General features: G+C 43.0%; 2 protein-coding genes across 3 annotated transcripts; one reads left to right on the top strand and one right to left on the bottom strand.

Moving 5' to 3' along the window:
• Window positions 1-411: 411 nt before the first annotated feature.
• On the bottom strand, window positions 412-9,665 carry ska1 (spindle and kinetochore associated complex subunit 1). 2 transcript variants are annotated; one of them, XM_030732138.1, is made up of 8 exons: window positions 9,343-9,665; window positions 9,045-9,226; window positions 6,264-6,349; window positions 6,052-6,167; window positions 4,449-4,543; window positions 3,657-3,779; window positions 2,280-2,449; window positions 412-792 (listed from the first exon to the last, which is right to left on the bottom strand). In XM_030732138.1, exons 3-8 carry the CDS (start codon window positions 6,343-6,345, stop codon window positions 644-646), a joined length of 735 nt encoding a protein of 244 aa, XP_030587998.1. In that variant the 5' UTR covers window positions 6,346-6,349; window positions 9,045-9,226; window positions 9,343-9,665; the 3' UTR covers window positions 412-643. The 2 variants fall into 2 exon arrangements, with proteins under 2 accessions (XP_030587998.1, XP_030587997.1); XM_030732137.1 differs by having other exon boundaries at window positions 9,045-9,665.
• Window positions 9,666-13,675: 4,010 nt separating this feature from the next.
• Window positions 13,676-14,453, top strand: LOC115781336 (MAGUK p55 subfamily member 4-like). The gene is made up of 4 exons (XM_030730967.1): window positions 13,676-13,703; window positions 13,866-13,948; window positions 14,043-14,117; window positions 14,211-14,453. Exons 1-4 carry the CDS (start codon window positions 13,676-13,678, stop codon window positions 14,451-14,453), a joined length of 429 nt encoding a protein of 142 aa, XP_030586827.1.
• The last annotated feature ends 6,358 nt before the right edge of the window (window positions 14,454-20,811 follow it).

The following is a 20,811-nucleotide window of genomic DNA, read 5'->3' as shown; positions in this document are numbered from 1 at the left end:
CACACACACACACAAGCTACTGACAGACACTTTCATGCAGTCCTCCTAGAAGCCAACTTGGCAAAGCCAGATACTGCTGATGCTGTGCTTAGGCAGAATGCTGCCTGGCTCAAGACTTGGCTCAAACATGAAAGCGAGCAGCAGCAACATGCCAGACACTCCACACCAGGGGTGTCAAACACAGAACTGGCAGATGGATCAGCCAGACTCTATCAATCAAATAAGTTATTATTAATAGTAGTAAAGTAAGAATTTTTCTAAACTGTGACGCAAATAAAGCTACCTTAGTAGCAGTAAAATATGGAACTGAGCAGTGTGGAAAAGAGAAGACTGGGTCCTCTTTAATAACAATGTAGGAGAGCATTAAGTCTGCAGGCACATAATGTAATTTAAGCATAATAAAGCTTTTGGACAGGTAAAGGTATTATCATTACATCATTAGTATTTATTATAATATTTAGCATACATTAATACAAGGTATGCACAGCAGTTTAGCAGTGAAATGTTTGGGTTGTCAAAAGTATTCAGAAAAATCAGACTACTCATGTAAAAACATCTGACAGTTATGCAGGTAAGCCATTTGCAAATATGGCAGCCTACTACATCACCACACCGAGGAAAAGAAAAGCAGAACCCGTCTTTTTCATAACAGCACGTAGCGGGTGAGCCCCCCCCCCCGGAGCTCCCGCAGGCGCTGGCAGTGCCGCAGCATGTTCAGAATCCCCTGAAAGCGTTTGTCCACCTTCATCTGGGTAAATTCACGAATGTCATCCTCCACAACAAAGTACTGGCCTGCAAAACATTTAAGCACAACAGTGCAGTCAGTCAGTGAGCTTCCTTAGTGTGTTACAAACAATCCTTTCCAGGAAACTGAGTTAATTGGACATGCAAATGTATTTATACAGAGCCAGCTCCCAAAAAAAGTAATCTCAAATATCTTTATTTATTATAGATTTTAGCAGAAGGGTTCAGCATCTAATGATTCACCCACAAAGCTGAAAGAAAAAGAGAAACAAGCACGTGACCGTTTATTTGATGTGCTCAGGCCAAAATGATTTTATATTGATTGCATCAATTTTAAGTGGTCAAACTGTGTTTTAAAAAACCCAAAGAACATAAAAGCAGAAGTCAAAGGTCTGCAAATCTTTTAAACCCTATAATTAGCTGAAAATAGCAAAAAGAAGTAAGTGTCATTTCTTTAGAGCAATAAGAAGATATTTAAAACCCTGGCAACTATTGAACTACTAATGGTATTAACCAACTACAGGTTAGTAAAAAGAGCAACCCAGAGAGGCTTAGAGGTAAAGACAGGGAGGGGTTTATCACTGTGAAAGACTGTGGGTGCAAAGAGTGTCAGCGTAAAACGACAAAGAGTTGTGGACTCAATCATTTATGGTTCACAGGGCTGTACACCAATACCAGTGCTGTCAGTGCCCTCGAGAAGCACTGGACTATAAACAGAGATGATTCATAGTGGAAATCAGTGCGTGGGCTCAGGAACACACTTCATCAAAGTTCACAACCGAGTCTATAACATCTCTAAAATCCTTCCACAGTTTCCAAAGTGCTTTGAAAAACAGAAGCCAGACATTCAAAGAGAAAATCAAACCGTGAGACCAAACAAAACGGGACAAAATGAAGGTAAAATTAATTAACACTAAATAGAAGGACAAAGAAAAATGTCATATATATAAGACATTGAAATGATATCGCATACAAGCAGACATAAACAACTGTCTTTTAAAAAACCGTGGTCAGCTTTGACCAGCCAGAAGGGCTGCACCCAGGGATCTGAGGCTATCAGCTGAGGATCAGTATTTTGCTGTGTTGGGGACAGACCCAGGTGTGTGTTAAAAGTGATGAATAAAACCTTCAAATCAGTTCTGTGTGATGCTGCCAAGTGCTTAAAGCAAGAAAAAAAATCTGTCTTGCAAACATGTCATCCTGTGCAAACAGTAGCAAACATCCATCCATCCATCCATCCATCCATCCATCCACCCATCCATCCATCCACCCATCCATCCACCCATCCATCCATCCATCCATCCATCCACCCATCCATCCACCCATCCATCCTCTTCCACTTATCCTGTTCAGGGTCGCGGGGGGGCTGGAGCCTATCCCAGCTGTTATAGGGCGAGAGGCAGGGTACACCTGTGCAGGTCGCCAGCCTGTCACAGGGCTAACACAGAGAGACAGACAAACCATTCACACCAATTTAGAATCACCAATTAGCCTAACCCCACTAACCCCACAGTAACAAAGTCAATGCAGAATACCTTTGGTATCTTTGGTCTCTTGGTCCTTAAAGCGCTGGTGCAGCTTCCGTGCATGATTGTTGAGTGCTCTGACTGACTGGTGGATGATCTTGTACTTGGCTGTTACAGCCGTGTTAATGCCGTCCACCGCTGCATTAAGCTGGTCATATGTCACACGTCCTTTCATGTACCTGCATGGACACACATCGGGAAGATAATGTTTCATATCTCAACAGAATAAATATCCAGTAGGCGTCAGATAATCCAAGTTTGTGAAATTGCACATTACACACACACACACACACACACACACACACACACACACACACACACACACACACACACACACACACACACACACACAGAGGAACAATAGTAAAATAGTAAAAGAAAAAAAAAAATGCATAATAAAAACCAGGGTAATCAGCTCAAATAGACCTCAAAGCAAGTGAATAGAAATATGTTTTTAGAAGTGTTTTAAAATGATTGAGAGTGTTTTAAAATGACTGGGCTTATATGTGAAAGGGTAAGTTGTTCAAAGATGAGGCGCCACCACTGAAAAGGCTCTATGGCCGCTGCTTTTAAGCCCGGGTCCTGGCATACTCGAGCAGATGGTTCACAGACCTCAGCGCTCCGGTAGGAAGATAGGGTTTCAAAAGTTTAGTTAAATAAGGCACCAAACCACTGAGACTCTTATTTTAAACTGATTCCTGAAATGAACTGGAAGCCAGTGTAAGGAGGCCAATATGGGTGCAATGTGATCATGCCGTTTCTTTCCTGTCAGAAGGTGAGCTGCAGCATTTTGAACAGCTTGCAAGCGACGAAGTAACGACCGATCGCATATAAAGAGTTACAATAATCTAAACGAGAGGTAATAAAAGCTTTAATTACTGAAAGGGGCTATGGATTCTTTGACTGGCATTAAAAAACAAACATAAAACTAGTAGCTGAATGTTCCAACATGTGCAAGAAGCAACTGCTAGTTGATCCCTCTACTACAAGGGGGCGCCATCATCCTCCCCACACTCAGATTGGGTACCAGCCCAGGGACCCTTACTGGATGCATGCCCTGGCCAGGATTCGAACCTCCGAGCAGCTTCTGTATTTTAAATCATTTATTTTTTATTTTTACATTCTAAACCATTTCTAAGCCTTAGAAATGATTTCAGATATGTTGTTTTGGCAGATCAACAGTCATTTGCAAAAGCTTGTATTGATATCTGGACTGGTTATATTAAAGATTTCTGGGACCGATTTATAGATTTTCTCCTGTTGTGCTGTTTACATTTCTCTCGTGTGACAACTGTTGCAGCACTGTTTGAGAAGGTCTCAAAAAGGTGATCGTGTATATATATATTACACATATCATTGTGAATATCACTGAGGGATGATACTTACTGAGGGATGCTCTCAAACTCTGGCAGAGTGACGAACTCCATCTCTCTCACAAAACTCTTGCTGCTCTTTTTTTCTGCCGGCTGAACATCTGCTTCTTTCTGCTTTACTGCAGGTTCGTTTCCTCTAAAAAAATGACAGGTAAGGCAGCCATTACTACTTTTTGGGGGTGCGGTGAGCAAAGTATTGCAACGGTTCAAAGGAAACATATTGTGTTTGTATGCTGAGAAGTGCAGGAACATCTTTCATTTACAAGGGGATCCTGCCTATAATCTAATAACCAGATACTTTTTGGTGAATTAGAGGTGAAAGTAGTCTGCTGCCTCCATCTCCATCTCCATCATCAGCTGCAGTCCGTTCTACTCTGCAGGACTGGTGAACTCCATTTAGCAGCACATGAATCAGTTCTTCACCTGCTGGAGCGACTCACCTCCTTGCAGTGGATTTCCAGAGCACAACAAGAACTAAAACTTCCAGATACCCCCAAAGATATGGATAGAAACCCCAAGGAGTTTTGGTTTCAGCGTGTGAACGATATCAGGAATGCCACAACAGCACTCTGACCAGAGACGCTGCCACTACAGAAATGCATACAGCGGTGACTGAATGTTCGAAAAAGAAAGAAGCAGTGAATTGATTGCAGATTGCATTCTATTGAAAGGGGAAAATAATCAAGAAATGAAAACACTGTAGTGGTTTGAGCAGTGGTTTAAATATGAGAAACACTGCTTTTATTAAAAATAAATCTCACCCAGTGTTCTATTAACATTAAGCAAGTAATGGAGAGATTCTCACTTGAGTGGGCCCTTCTTCCTGGGCATGTGTGCAGGGATGTTGTCCTTAATGTGCTGAACATCCTGCAGATAGTTCTGGAAAACCTCATCGAGTTCCTGAGACAGAGACGGGATGGTTACATTCTAAAACCTTCTGCTCCCCAAATACACTGCTCCAGAAAAAAGGAATACTGTGCTGGATATCTATACTGATATGCAGTGGGTAATATGTTAGGAACAAAAGAATAAATAAAGAAAAAGATAAAAACAAAAACAAATGAATCATTGATGGAAGTGAAAATGATCAGCTTACAGAGGCTGAATTCAAAAACACCAGAAACATCAAAGTGAAAAAAAATGATGCAGCAGGCTAGTCCATTTTGACAAAATTTCATTGCAGCAACTCAAAAATGGTCCTCAGTAGTTTGTATGGCCCCCACATGCTCGTATGTATGACTGACAATGTCGGGACATTCTCCTAAAGAGACGACAGGTGGTGTCCCGGAGGATCTCCTCCCAGCTCTGGACGAGGGCATCACTGAGCTCCTGGACAGTCTGAGGTGCAACCTGGAGTGCACGACCCACTGCACCAATGTAGGCTCTGACAATACGTCCAAGGATTTCATCCTGACACCTGATGGCAGTCAGGGTGCTGTTGCCTAGCCTGTAAAAAGCACAGGGTACGAGTGGTTGACCTGCCAATCCTGGTATTCTATGGCTAATGCCAATCAGGCTCCACAGTACCAGGCAGTGAGCACAGGACCCACTAGAGGACGTCGGGCACTCAGGCTCCCCTCATGAAGTCTGTTTCTGATTGTTTGCTCAGACACATTCACACCAGTGGCTGCTGGAGGTCATGTTGTAGCTCTGCAGTGCTCATCCTGTTCCTCCTGCACAAAGGAGCAGATCCTGGTCCTGCTGATGGGTTAAGGACCTTCTACAGCCCTGTCCAGCTCTCCTAGTGTAACTAAGTGTCTCCTGGAATCTCCTCCATGCTCTGAGACTGTGCTGGGAGACAGCAACCCTTCTGCCAATGGCACGTATTGATGTGCCATGCTGGAGGAGTTGGACTACCTGTGCAGCCCCTGTAGGGTCCAGGTATGACCTCATGATACCAGCAGTGACACTGACCCTAGCCAAATGCAGAACTAGTGAAAACCAGTCAGAAAAGATGGTTTTCTGATACTTAGTGACCACATCAATATCACAGAAGTTTAACTGACATGATGCTAATCTCTGATTAAAAGGTGTTCCTTTAATTTGTTGAGCAGTGTATTTCACTCAGAACAATTTTTTAATTATTTGTATTCATCAAAACAATCTGGCATCCCCAAAGAAGTTTTGAAGGAAAAAAGAAAACCAAATTTTGTTAACTGGCTTTTCATTTAGTCGACATGTTGCTTATCACACTGTCAAAAAAAAAAAAATCTAATAAATAAGATTAGACGTTACTTTTAGCGTGCATGGGACATTTGTGCATGTAGCCACCCAATGAAGGTCCATTCTGAGCAAAGGAGAACCAAGTGTTCATGCTAAAAATGAATAGGGACTGGACTGGAAGGCAGTATTAATGAGTAACTAGTTAATGCAGTAATGAGAACAAACTGTGGAGGTTGCAGCTTTACCTTCAGATGCTTCAGGTGGTCTTTCTGTTGGCCAACACTTTTTTCAAACTCCTCCAGAAGTCTCTCAAGGGCAAAGAGCTCCTGTCCAAGTTTGGTGATCTTATTTTGCGGCAACTCTATATGTGGAGAAACATTTTGTGTGACAGCATGTAGCAGTGGTTAGTATGGATGTAAACACCATTGCCGAGCTCATACAAGTCAATGTGTCATACCAACAACTGACAGATCCAGTGTGTGTTTTATAGATGATATTCTGTCATGAATGTGGTGGCTCAGATCCTCGAGGTCAGTCATTTTCCTAAAAAAAGAAAGAAATTAAATCATCGAAAGCTGTAATTTACAACTCTAAACTGCATACAGGTGAATGTCAGGGATAAAACTAAATTAGAATAAATTTGGTCAAACCAGAGGAACCTCACATTTAGCATGGTGATATCAAACTGTACAATATGGAAATAAAAGTAAAATTTCATAGAAAAATACATGAGACACTACTATTTACATTTAGACATTTAAGTACTTTTTAGACATGGGATATTGAAGATTGCTGCTTCATCCGTCTCCTAATGTGGGCGCGTTCTGTCATACAGAAGTCCCGTTAATGATCCTCACCTCCATTCACACATTTCCACAAGCCAGCGTGAATATGACACCATGAGAGAGAGATGATAAAGTGAAATAATGCACAAGAGGTCAGAGATTTCTTAACTTGGCAGCAGTACTTTGATAGTTACTGTAGTAACTAGCAAATCCATATGCTGTATGTAGGTATGGGAATATGTCCAAACAGTTTAGTAAACTGGTGAGAAGTGCAGCTTATACACTGTGGCTCTGTGACGGCTCATCGTTCCAGAGTGAACTAAACAACGTCAGCTGAGAATTACACAATTATCGACACTCAGTTTGATATCAAAACAAAAAGATTAGCCCACATACTAAAACTTCTTTATTAAGAAGTTCTTTTAAAACACTGACGTGGCGGCAGAGCATTTATTTAAAATGTTAACATGTTTTGCCGACAGACTGAAATGTTAGGATGTTTGCAGATTAGCCTGCTAATGTCACAGTTACATTAGCATGTTAGCACGAGTATTTAAAGTTAGGCATTGCAAATATTTCAGCCTGTGGAACAAAAGCGGGTCTCACAGCAACGGCTGTCTCAAACAAGATGAAAATGTGCATTTCAGGATAATGTAAGCTGGATAATAATTTTGATGAACTGAAACTTACTAAACTTGAATTCTTTGAGTAGATCTGAAAATCTGTTTTTGTAGATGCTTTGATAAACTGGAAACTGTGAATCAATTATCCTTTCGCCACATCCCCTCAAACACAAAGTACTTTCATAGCCGACTCTGCCTTTCTTATCAAAGCAGAGATATTGCAGCAGCTGCACTATTTCCCATCATCCATGTGCAGCTTTTCCTGTTTTATGGGCTTTCTTCTTCTTTGGCATTTAAGGATAGACTATAACAATTACAGTGGCTTGCAAAAGTACTGAGCCCCCCTGAGTCAGTACTTTGTGGAACCACCTTTTGCTGCAGTTACAGCTGCAGGTCTTTTAGGGTATGTCTCCACCAGCTTTGAACATCTAGTGACTGAAATTTTTGCCCGTTCTTCTTTGCAAAACAGCTCAAGCTCAGTCAGATTAGATGGAGAGCGTTTGTGAACAGCAGTTTTCAGATCTTGCCACAAATTCTGGATTGGGTTTAGGTCTGGACTTTGACTGGGCCGTTCTAACACATGAATATGTTTGGTTTGAAACCGTTCCATTGTAGCCCTGGCTTTATGTTTAGGGTCGCTGGAAGGTGAACCTCCGCCACAGTCTCAAGTCTTTTGCAGACTCCAGCAGGTTTTCTTCCTGTATTTGGCTCCATCCATCTTCCCATCAACTCTGACCAACTTCCCTGTCCCTGCTGAAGAGAAGCAGCCCCAGAGCATGATGCTGCCACCACCATATTTGACAGTGGGGATGGTGTGTTCAGACTGATGTGCAGGGGTAATTCTCTGCCAGACAGCATTTTGCATTTTGGCCAAAAAATTCAATTTTGGTCTCATGTGACCAAAGCACCTTGTTCCACATGTTTGCTGTGTCTCCAACATGGCTTCTGACAAACTGCAAACAGGACTTTTTATGGTTTTCTTTTAACAATGGCTTTCTTCTTCCACTCTTCCATAAAGACCACATTTGTGCTGTCCTGTGGACAGATTCCCCCACCTGAGCTGTGGATCTCTGAGCTTTAAAATCTGATGGTACTTTTCTGTGTTCACAATTCCACCAATTTTTGACAAGATCCCAAACACCACTGGCTGATTTGCAGTCCCAAACCATGACAGAGCCTCCACCGTGTTTTACAGATGGCTGTTGCACCTCCTTCCTGATCTCCTCCATACATACTGATAACTGGTGAACCAAAAATTTGGATTAATCACCCCATCCGACCTGTTACGACTGATTTTGAGTCCAATTCTTGTGCTTCATTCCTTAAGAATGGCTTCCTGGCAGTCGGCCTTCCACTCAGACCATTTCTGATGAGGACAGAGGTGGCTCAAGACTTTTACACAGCACTGTGTGCTGTAACCACAAACCCTTCTGAAGCTAACACGGGTCATACACAGATTTAGGTTCCACAGACTGTAATAAAGCCTCTCTGGATGAATCCTGCTCCACCTGAGCTGTCACAATTTACCCAGAAAAGCCTGAACCTACAAAACCAAGCCATCCACGAATTTCCACATAACAGTTCTCCAGTGTGTGAAAAAATGAAATTAAAAATCCAATCTCCTGAAGATGCCTTTCAAACACGTGAAACCCGCTCGTCCACTCAGCTTTTAGTTTGTAGACTCTTTGCTGTGCTCTGGTTTAGAAATGAGCACATTGTTAATATGAATGAAGTCTTAAGACTGCATTTTAACACTAAAGTGCCCTGCCCAGGGAAAAAAAGGTGCTATGTTCTAATGCATGAAAGTTAACACGCAAGAAAACAACTCACCTTCAAAGCTGTGGGTGTCCGTGGGTCCAGACCTGAAGAGTCAGCGCTGCACCCTGTGCACCAGCTTACAGTGTTTACCTGCGTTTCTCTCTGATATCACAGCCGATCAGTAACGCTGTAACAATCCATCAGACCTTTCCCGTCTTCCACAATCTTAACGTCACCGCAACACGCAGCACTTCCTGTAATCGTTTCAAGTTAAAAGCTTTATCGCCTCAAAGGACGGAAATGTCATTTCTTAGCCAGGCTCTTGTTCTGAAACTACTGTAGGAACTTGAAAACACAATATAATTTTTACCTGCTAAGAGAAAACGTTACATAGGGTTATCTGACATTTACACTCTGATAACAACTCATTGTTCATCATTATGCTGTCATGCTTCTACTGAGAGCAGTCACAGGGAAACGGATGTAAGGGTGCAGCCTGACCCACGCACGGTAACCGGTTCGCTCCGGTTCTTAAACACGAGGATCCGTGTCTTACGCCAGGCCCACGGCGCAGCAAGCCTCCGTACTACGCTCTAGCCTAACCCGCAGACACGGTTTAATGAGGACGGTCACCAGGTCAGCTTCATCCCGCGCTGCTTTCCCGGGTCAGTTCAAATGGTACGTCAGGAGACGTCGAGGCCAGCGCATGCGCTGTTCCGTCACAGAGGACTCTGGGAAATGGTGGCAGAGCGGTGACGGGTCGGCCCGTTCAGCTCGTCCGCCATAGTAGATGTGGCAAATCTGCGCAGTAAGGTAATACAAATAAATGGACTGAGCGTCTTAAAGAGCCTTTCTGCAAAGCCCTTTGAGTTAATGCCTCATTCACACATTCACTATTATATATCGGGAAACTGATAGGCAACAAAAATAACGTAACTTTCTCTGATAATTATAAATGTTAAATACTGCAGGTATATTTAGGATGCAGGCACCAAACCAGAGTATGTATTTTCTGATGTTTTTGAGTGTTTTACAGCTCCCAATATTTGTAACGCTGTTACTGTGATGATAAATGTTTATAATAGCCAGAAATAATGTAACATGTAGAAATAACATCTGCAGGTTTTCTGAACTTAAAAAAGCATTTTTGTATTCAGTGATTTTTATTATTCAAGTATTATTAATGACAATCTTTAAGACAAAAAAAATGAACAAAGTTTTCAAATTAAAATACGGCACTGCAATAGACACCGATCGACTTCATTTTCTTTTAGCAATGAAACTGTATGCTAAAACTATAGATCCCTCTTTTATTGCATACTATAAAATTGTATGGCTAAAAAGGTAGAATTTTCCAACTTTTATAAAATGTTTATACATTAAATGTATTATGATTGTTATTACACAAAAACAAAGGGACCAAAAAGAACAAATGCAAAAACAGTCTGATGAGCAGACAGTGGTCAAACAGAAGATCAATCAGTCTTTATTTGTATGGACACATTGACAGCTTGCCCTGATGCTGACTGGCAAATAAAACACTCAGCTGATCTGAGCACCTTTGCTGTACCCTCAGGGGGAGTCATCAGCCCTCCTTTGTTTTTAATGTGATCAAATGATGCGGGTACATCATCAGTTACCAAACTACCACGGCACACGTGGCTTTTTTTAAAACCTGGCAAACATGGACGAGTGGAAGTTTCCTGTTTAGAGTCATTAGTTTCCTCTGCGGCTGGAGAAAGCAGACAGGGACATGGGTCTCATCCTCTGCTGCCATATTACCCATACTGAAACATGTCGCACTGCACTGTTAGACAGCAGAAGCTGGTCATGAACTGGTTTGATGAAGGGTTGTTAGTCCAGAGCCCTAAAAAGAAGATGAATACATTTGATGTTTTTGTCTAGTTTGTTTAATTGAATTCGCTTTGTGTAGTTGTAGGACTTGTCTAAAAATCCGAGAGAAAAACAAGCCGAACAGCCAACATTCATTCATTTATTTATTGTTTCTGATTATTTATTGATGGTACTGTTAATAATGATGGCTGTAGCTATGTCTGCCTTTCACCCCGTTCACTCATAATGGCATAAATAATGTGCACATCTTGCAAATTACATTATAAATTCCTCTGCAGTGTATGTAGATGTAGGAGATTAATATGGAGAGACTCTCTCAGATAGGTGCAGGCTTTCAGACCATTAAAGTGGAGAGTGACAGCAAACTCCCTCTGAAAATCCAATTAGCACAAACTAATTAGTAAGTACTCTTGAAACAACAGAGACTTAAAAAGATGGGAAAAGTATGACACACGGTGCAAGTTTTCATTTTACCTGAGTATAAATTAAGTCTCCGTTTCCCCCTGAAATCCTCCAGAAGACCACACAGACTGTTCTTTAGCCTTCTTTCTCCATCCTTCGAGTTCCTCTTCTCTCTTTCCAGGCTCTCCACCCTCTCCAGCTATGACTTCAGTGAGTCTGGCTCTCAGATCGTCAGGTGACGAAGGCAGAGCACAGGAGTGGTGCTAGTAGAAACAAAATAGCCACAGGTTTCTGGAAGACCATACGTAGACCATGACAGACTGCTACTTCCGCTGTACGGTTTGGCCTACCATATCCCATGATTCATTGCGCATCAAAACGTAAACACAAAAATAGCGGAGGATAGCGTCCAAAAAGTTTGAATAATGACTGTTTGTGTGACACAAAATAAACTTTTAAACTGTTTTCAGGCGAGAATGTAAACGTGTAAACCTCAAATATCAGCTCGTCTTATCAAGATATTGCTTAATTGCAAAAAAGTGCTCCCGTTTTCGCAGCTGTCGTTGCCACTGTTCTACCAGCAGCTCGCCTCGCTACCTGTCAGCTCACCGGGCTATCGAGGCTCGCTTTAGCCGGAGAGAACGCCCGGCATTTTGCATGCAGGAGCCCCAAAGGTGAGAAACTGTCACATATAACGGTTATACTTATGGACAGTGGCGAAACATCAGTGGGGAAAGCCCTCCTGTTTCTCTGCCGGTAGCTAATCTTATCGCTGCTATAAAACTACAAAAATGGCCGAACGGGGTGGAGTGGAACGCTCTGCGACCTGGAGTGGGGGGTGGGTCGTGAAGTGTCTTATTCACGTTCACATTTAAAGACGCGCCTCAGAACAAGGTAAAGCAGCGGTCTGTGCAGCTACAATAACGAGGAATTCAGAGCAAAGCATTGCAGTTCTGCTTTATAAAGACCACAAGTGAATGATTTACATATGAAAAGGAAGGATTTAAAAGCATGCTATGTGCCCTTTAAAAAAGAATTTGATTTGAGACCCTCCTTATAATAATTTTATTGGTTCCTCATTTCGCTGTTCCTGTTTTTTGGTTTTCTTTCCAGTACTTATTTTTCCATGATTGTGTCATTATGCACTGATTTTTGTATTTGTGCATTTTATATTCTATATATTTTAGCTTCATTTTATTATACAATGACCTTTTCTTGAATTGCAGGTACTTGTTATGATTTTCTTTTATTGAGCTGAGTAATTTGTTCAGATTTTTTTCTTATTTTGTGATATTTCATGATTCTTTTATAATCATGAGGATTATACACGTGTATTTATTCATTACTCCTTATTATCTACCTTGATTGTTTATTGGCGCATAACAGTGACGTGCAGTCAGGGGAGGCAGGTGAGGCACGGCCTCACCTGTCATCGTGGAAATATAAAATTAAAAAATAAATTAAATGGTTATATTCATTCAGTGATTTGTATTTTAAAGTTCTTTTCCATTTAACTACACCATTTTTAGATTAGTTTTTTTCAAAATCGTTGAATTTTCGCATTTGCCGGTCAAATACTAAGAGACGAACGGTGAGGCACCAGCCCGGCGAGCCGCACCACGGATTGCGCAATCCGTGGTGCGGCTCAGTATAGTCATTGCCAATGACTACTAACTGTGCTGGCATGCTATGCAGTGAGACCGGATTACTTTCCCTTTGCATGTGGCTATTAAAATGTTCTAACACTTTTACTATATGAACTAAATTTCTATATTTTAGCTGGTGTATATAATGCAGTTTTTTTTTTGTTTTTTCTTTAACTGTATGTGTGTGTAATGCATTCTTGTGTTGAGCGATCATGAAACTGCTGCGAAGAGACACTAGGTGAGGCACGCAGTTCTCGTGCCTCATGGTAGGGGGCGCTGGTGATCCCAGGGACTCTACGACTCCTCGGCGGCAAGCTACCATAAACAGTTAGCAAGGCCAGTTAGTTTTTCCTGTTGCTTGGCCTTATGTTCAACATGGAAGATTACATAACTCAACTGAAAGAATTTTCTAAACTGGACTTTCAATCGAAGCAGAAGATAATAATTAAAGGAAGACCAACACCGGAGCTAAAAGGTTTGCTTCAGACTATGTTAATGTTAAACAAAACAACTGTTGCCAATCAAATGGTGAATAAGCTATATGTTTGTAAATCTGATGTGATGACGTCAGTGCCTCACCAGTCACGACCCTCACCGCACGTCACTGGCGCATAATATACTTACATATGAATATTTATTTTTAAATACCACTGCTTATATCTTCACTTTGACTGCTGATTTTATACACGTTTGTTGCTGCTCCTCTTTTCCCTTATTTATTTAGAAGGCACCTACAATCACATGACCCTTTTTAGATGTGGGCGTGTATAAATAACGTGTTTCCTGCATTGTTTGTCAAGTATGAGGAAAGACAGCTCTATCCTAAAACGTTAGTCTCTTTAAAGGTTTTTTATTAAATGTAATTTTTATCCAGGAGCCATGCTGCTGTGTGGATCTTTTTTCTTCCTTGAAGAAAAACACCTGAAATAAAAGATCAAGAGATGTGAAAAACTTTATTTTTGTGTCCATATTTGTGTTTATGTGTGTGTAGGTCTGCTTCATGCAGGGGGCCGGATCATAGAGGTCAGCGGTTTTCCTGTGGATGGGATGGAGCCTGAGCAAGTCATCCAAGTTGTGGTGGGTCACTGTTAAACTAATGTCATGCTTTTTGTTGTTGTTTATAGTTTGTATCCACCTCTGATCCTGTTGGTTTTTTACAGCTAATCAGCAAGCTCGGTCACACGGCACCATCATGTTTAAAGTCATTCCCATCACAGAAAGGCCGATCCACAACCAGACCATGGTAAGTCTTTCTCCAAAATTTCCTTATTGTTTGCCTCTTTTAGCATAAAAAGTATACACACTCTATAAACATGTTGTTTTGTTTGCTTGTTAGTTGTATGTGCGGGCTATGACCGACTACAGCCCTCAGCAGGACCCGACCATCTCCTGCGCCGACGCCGGCATGAGCTTGAGAAGAGGTGACATCCTGGAGATGGTGGATCAGACAGACACCCTGAGGTGGCAGGCAAAGGAACTCCCGAGCAACACGGCATGTGCCGGCCTCATTCCCTCCACCAGCCTGCGCAGACGCTCTGATATGGCGCTTTTAAAGATGTCAAGCTTAGACTGCAAGTAAGAGGTCAACCACCAATTTTGAACTAATATTTTGAAATTGTAGATCAGTGGTCACTCCACACAACCAGTGAAGCCCGCCCATCCATCCATCCATCCATCTTCTTCCACATATCCTTTGCAGGGTTGCAGGGCGGCTGGAGACTATCCCAGCTCTCATGGGGTGAGAGGCAGGGTACACCCAGGACACCTTTGACAGCATGTTGCAGGCCCAACACAAAGACAGAGACAACCACTCACATTCACACTCACATTCACACCTATGCACAATTTAGAATCACAATTAACCTAACCACACTAAGTGCATGACTTATAAAATAGCTGTAGTTTGTGCAAAAGCTAATTCAACTTTTTTATGAAACTGTTTCTCTAACACACTTTTTCAAAATAGCCACACATTTTAACTGTTTAGACTGTAATTATCTTATGATGCTAACAGCTACAAAGAATCCTTTTAGCAACTTGTGTCCCAAAAACTGAGTCGATCTTGACCGTTTCCACAGGAATTTAAGAGGGTAATCAAATGCACTTGATTAACTGATGATCAATGAGTGTGAGCATCTCTATAAAAGTATAAGCTTTGGCAGTTTGCTGCTCTGGAGCATTCAGCTCTGTTAACACGATGCCACAATCTTCCCAGGAGTGGATGTCCCAGCAGATTCACTCTAAGCTCAGACTGTGCAATGCTCAGAGAAACCTCAGAAAACCCAAGAGCTACATCTCAAACTCTACAGGCCTCAGTTAGCATGTTAGCTGTTAATGTTTGTGACAGCACAATTACAGAAAGGCCTAACAAGAACGACTGCTTTGGAATGTTTGCCAGGAGAAACCAAATGACTTCTGAAACAAGGTCCTTTGGAGAGCGGAGAGGGAAGTGCAGACGTTTGGCCGTAATGCACAGCACCACATTTGGTGAAACCAGACACAGCATATCAGCACAAACACCTCATACCAACTGTCAGCACGGTGGTGCAGGGATGATGGCATGGGCGTATTTTGCAGCCACAGGACCTGGGCACTGTGCAGTCAGTAAAGTGGAGTTGGCTGATTATGATTTGATTGGTAATTCTATTGAAATACTTATCAACAAAACAAATGCAGTGAAAACCGTCCACAGAGCAAAAAACAAAACCATTTTTAACCAGACTGTAAACATAGTTATTTCTGCTGTTAAGCTTCTGTAATTTGACATTTGAAATGCTTTAAAAAAAAAAAGTCTTCACAATTCAGATTTTTGTTTGAAAGCCAGTTGTTTTATTTTGTTATTTTTTGGTCAAATTTATCAATCTCCTACAAATCATCATTAATTCAATTCAGTTTCATTTACAGTACCAGTCACCCTTTTATATGAATGGCTGAGTGTATCCATATGGGTGACTGGTGCTGTACATGAAACTGAACTGAATTAAAGAGAAACCCCCAACAATCAGACGATCCCCTGTGAGCAAGCACGCGGTGACGGTGGGAAGGAAAAACTCCCTTTAATCAGGAAGAAACCTTCAGCAGATCCAGGCTCAGGGAGGGGCAGTCATCTGCCGTGACCGGTTGGGGGGAGCAAAGTGAATAGTTATTTGCTCTTGATATTGATTTGTATACAAATGAGATTATGTAGGAGATTATGTGGGTGCTGCACTACCACAAGTAAATAGTCTACACAGCCAGCCATGCTTCTTCTTCTTCTTTTTAGGTGCTTCCTCTGGACCCTCTAGGTTGTTAGCACTGGACTCTATCCCTTGTTGGGTGTCCAGAGTCTCCTTCAGTGTCTCAGTTTGGGCCTCAGGATCCTTCATGTTCTCCTGCTTCTCTACAAGTTCCTTGTAGGAAGCTTTGAAGGTTTCCAGCTCTTCACTGAAGTTCTGTACCTTCAAATCATTTTCTTGAAGAAGGGCCTCACTGGTGCAGAGCTTAGCTTTGAGTTCTGTGATCTCACAGCGGGCTCGCTTTTCTTCCTTTTGGCGTTTTTCAGCCTCCTCTTCCAGCTGCTCCCGAGCCCTGAGGAGCTGCTCCTGGAGCTGGTTGATGTGCTCCTGCTGTTTCTCACACTGAGTTTCTAAGGTAGCCTCTCTGGTTACCTTGAGCTCTACAGAGTCAGTGTGTGGAGCCTCCATGGTTGGTGTTGAGGCCTGCACACGCAGCTCTGCAGCATGGTGGCTGCTCACTTCCTCATCACAGGTCTCATCTGGTTCACCAGTTAGGAGACTCTTACCTGCAACATCTGTTGCATTAGCAGGGCCTTCAGTAGGAGCTTCACTCAGCTGAGCAGTGAAGTTCTCCTCCGTGTCAGACTCGGGCCTGTTCCTGCGTGCTTGGAGAACTTGAATTGTGTTCTGTGCATTTTTTCTGCAGCAGTCCAACTGCAGCTTAACCCAATCCAGCTGGACCTTGTACTTAGCGGCTTTATGGTTTGCAGCTACCATTTGGTGGTGATTGGTTTTCTGCATGTGCAGAGCCTGCTGCAGTTGGGATCTCAGCATATCGATCTCCTCTTTCGCACTCTGTGGAGGTCTGCCATCATTGGGCCTGAAGTTGGGATTGCCCTGATGATGCCAAGTCCCTTTGCTGGGTCCAGGGTTTCTCTCTCTGGGATTTGGGTTTCGCTGTGCATTTCTTGCTTTGGGTCTGACAGTGCCCGATGGAGTCCCCTCACCTGGTCCAGGGTTTCTTTGTGTGGGGTTTGGGTTTTGCTGCTGATTTCTCATGTTGGGTCTGACAGCACCCAATGGAGTCCCCTCACCTGGTCCAGGGTTCGTTTCTCCAGGGTTGGAGTTGAGGTTTAGAAGATTTTTGTACATGCTTCTGGTCATGGGTCTCCCAATGTCCATAGAAAGGATTTCTTCTTGAGAAGGGTTTCTTCCTTTCATGTCTGTGTAGATTCTCAGTTATCCAGGTCATAGTAGTCTCTGGAGCTTGAAAAAGGCGACTGGACTTCTTTTTGTTTCTTGAAGACGTTTCACCTCTCATCCGAAAGGCTTCTTCAGTTCTCAACCAAATGGTGGAGAGACCCAGGTATTTAAACCCCTGTGGGCGTAGTCCCCTGGAGGTGGTTATGACCCTCTATTGATCATGTGCTTGAACACATGTGCCCAGGTGTGAAGGGGGCGTGGGTCATATTTAATCAGTGGTTTCAGTTGAAACCAATTTAGGACTCCGCTCCATTGTTTCCTGTGGCCTATTGAGGTCACTGGAACAAAGGTGTGAATGGGGGTTGAGACGTCTGGGAAGGGAGCTCAGGACAGCACTGTAAGCGGGGGAAAGTTGGTGACGTAATCCACCTCCTCTGTTCAATGATGGTTGTTCACAGTGGACATAGATGGCTTCTTTCACTCCTCTTTCAAACCATCTGTTTTCCCTGTCCAAAATGTGGACATTGGCATCCTCAAAAGAGTGCCCTTTTTCCTTCAGATGCAGATGTACTGCTGAATCTTGTCCTGTCGAGGTGGCTCTTCTATGTTGTGCCATTCGTTTGTGAAGAGGCTGTTTGGTTTCACCAATGTAGAGGTCCGAGCACTCTTCACTGCACTGAACAGCATACACTACATCGCTGATCTTGTGTTTGGCGGGTTTGTCCTTGGGATGAACCAGTTTTTGTCTTAGGGTGTGACTTGGTTTGAAGTATACTGAGATGTCATGCTTGGAGAAAATTCTTCTGAGTTTCTCTGACAAGCCTGACACATATGGGATGACAATGTTGTTCCTCTTGTCCTTCCTATTCTCTGTAGTTTGTGTTTGGCCTTCATTCCTGTGCATCTTAGCTGATTTGATGAAGGCCCAGTTGGGGTAACCGCATGTTTTGAGGGCTTTCTTAATGTGTGTGTGTTCCTTATGCTTTCCTTCTGCCTTAGAGGGAACACTTTCCGCACGGTGTTGTAGGGTCCTGATCACCCCAAGTTTGTGTTCCAGAGGGTGGTGGGAGTCAAAGAGGAGATACTGGTCTGTGTGTGTGGGCTTCCGGTAAACTTCAATGTTGAGGCTTCCATCTTCCTCGATAAGCACCGCACAGTCCAGGAATGGTAACTTGTTATCTCTGGTGTCCTCCCTGGTAAAACGTATGTATTTATCCACTGGGTTAATGTGACGAGTGAAGGCTTCTACTTCTTGGGTTTTGATTTTGACCCAGGTGTCATCTACATATCTGTACCAGTGGCTAGGTGCCATCCCTTTGAAAGAACCAAGAGCTTTACTTTCCACTTCCTCCATGTAAAGGTTGGCTACAATGGGAGACACTGGGGAGCCCATGGCACATCCATGCTTCTGTCTGTAGAATCCATCATTGTATTTAAAATATGTTGTGGTAAGGCAGAGATCTAAAAGTGCACAAATCTGATCTGGGGTGAAGCTGGTTCTGTTCAGTAAGGAATCGTCTTCCTGTAGTCGTCTTCTGACGGTCTCCACTGCCTCAGTTGTGGGTATGCAAGTGAAAAGTGAAACCACATCAAAGGACACCATGGTTTCATCTGGATCCAGTACAAGATTCTGGACCTTGTTAGTAAAATCTGTAGAGTTTTCAATGTGGTGGGGTGTGATGCCAACAAGCGGTGATAAGATGGTGGCGAGGTGTTTGGAAATGTTGTAGGTGACCGAGTTTATACTGCTGATAATGGGTCGAAGTGGGACTCCTTCTTTGTGGATCTTTGGGAGTCCATAAATGCATGGAGTGGCTTCTCCAGGGTACTTTTCACTTGCATACCTACAACTGAGGCAGTGGAGACCGTCAGAAGACGACTACAGGAAGACGATTCCTTACTGAACAGAACCAGCTTCACCCCAGATCAGATTTGTGCACTTTTAGACCTCTGCCTTACCACAACATATTTTAAATACAATGATGGATTCTACAGACAGAAGCATGGATGTGCCATGGGCTCCCCAGTGTCTCCCATTGTAGCCAACCTTTACATGGAGGAAGTGGAAAGTAAAGCTCTTGGTTCTTTCAAAGGGACGGCACCTAGCCACTGGTACAGATATGTAGATGACACCTGGGTCAAAATCAAAACCCGAGAAGTAGAAGCCTTCACTCGTCACATTAACTCAGTGGATAAATACATACGTTTTACCAGGGAGGACACCAGAGATAACAAGTTACCATTCCTGGACTGTGCGGTGCTTATCGAGGAAGATGGAAGCCTCAACATTGAAGTTTACCGGAAGCCCACACACACAGACCAGTATCTCCTCTTTGACTCCCACCACCCTCTGGAACACAAACTTGGGGTGATCAGGACCCTACAACACCGTGCAGAAAGTGTTCCCTCTAAGGCAGAAGGGAAGCATAAGGAACACACACACATTAAGAAAGCCCTCAAAACATGCGGTTACCCCAACTGGGCCTTCATCAAATCAGCTAAGATGCACAGGAATGAAGGCCAAACACAAACTACAGAGAATGGGAAGGACAAGAGGAACAACATTGTCATCCCATATGTGTCAGGCTTGTCAGAGAAACTCAGAAGAATTTTCTCCAAGCATGACATCTCAGTATACTTCAAACCAAGTCACACCCTAAGACAAAAACTGGTTCATCCCAAGGACAAACCCGCCAAACACAAGATCAGCGATGTAGTGTATGCTGTTCAGTGCAGTGAAGAGTGCTCGGACCTCTACATTGGTGAAACCAAACAGCCTCTTCACAAACGAATGGCACAACATAGAAGAGCCACTTCGACAGGACAAGATTCAGCAGTACATCTGCATCTGAAGGAAAAAGGGCACTCTTTTGAGGATGCCAATGTCCACATTTTGGACAGGGAAAACAGATGGTTTGAAAGAGGAGTGAAAGAAGCCATCTATGTCCACTGTGAACAACCATCATTGAACAGAGGAGGTGGATTACGTCACCAACTTTCCCCCGCTTACAGTGCTGTCCTGAGCTCCCTTCCCAGACGTCTCAACCCCCATTCACACCTTTGTTCCAGTGACCTCAATAGGCCACAGGAAACAATGGAGCGGAGTCCTAAGTTGGTTTCAACTGAAACCACTGATTAAATATGACCCACGCCCCCTTCACACCTGGGCACATGTGTTCAAGCACATGATCAATAGAGGGTCATAACCACCTCCAGGGGACTACGCCCACAGGGGTTTAAATACCTGGGTCTCTCCACCATTTGGTTGAGAACTGAAGAAGCCTTTCGGATGAGAGGTGAAACGTCTTCAAGAAACAAAAAGAAGTCCAGTCGCCTTTTTTCAAGCTCCAGAGACTACTATGACCTGGATAACTGAGAATCTACACAGACATATTAACAAACAAGGCAACGTTTTTTCCTTTAAGCAGCTGTAGAGCCGAGCAAGCGCATCGGCCAAGCTAAGCGCTTAGCATGGGTCATGCTAAGGGAAAGTGGAGACAGTCAGCTGTTCCTGTATCG

Source organism: Archocentrus centrarchus, chromosome 6 (assembly GCF_007364275.1).
Source record: "Archocentrus centrarchus isolate MPI-CPG fArcCen1 chromosome 6, fArcCen1, whole genome shotgun sequence".
Taxonomy (NCBI): Eukaryota; Metazoa; Chordata; class Actinopteri; order Cichliformes; family Cichlidae; genus Archocentrus; species Archocentrus centrarchus.
Note: the sequence above shows the minus strand (reverse complement) of the source record. Positions and strands in the feature narration are given on the sequence as shown.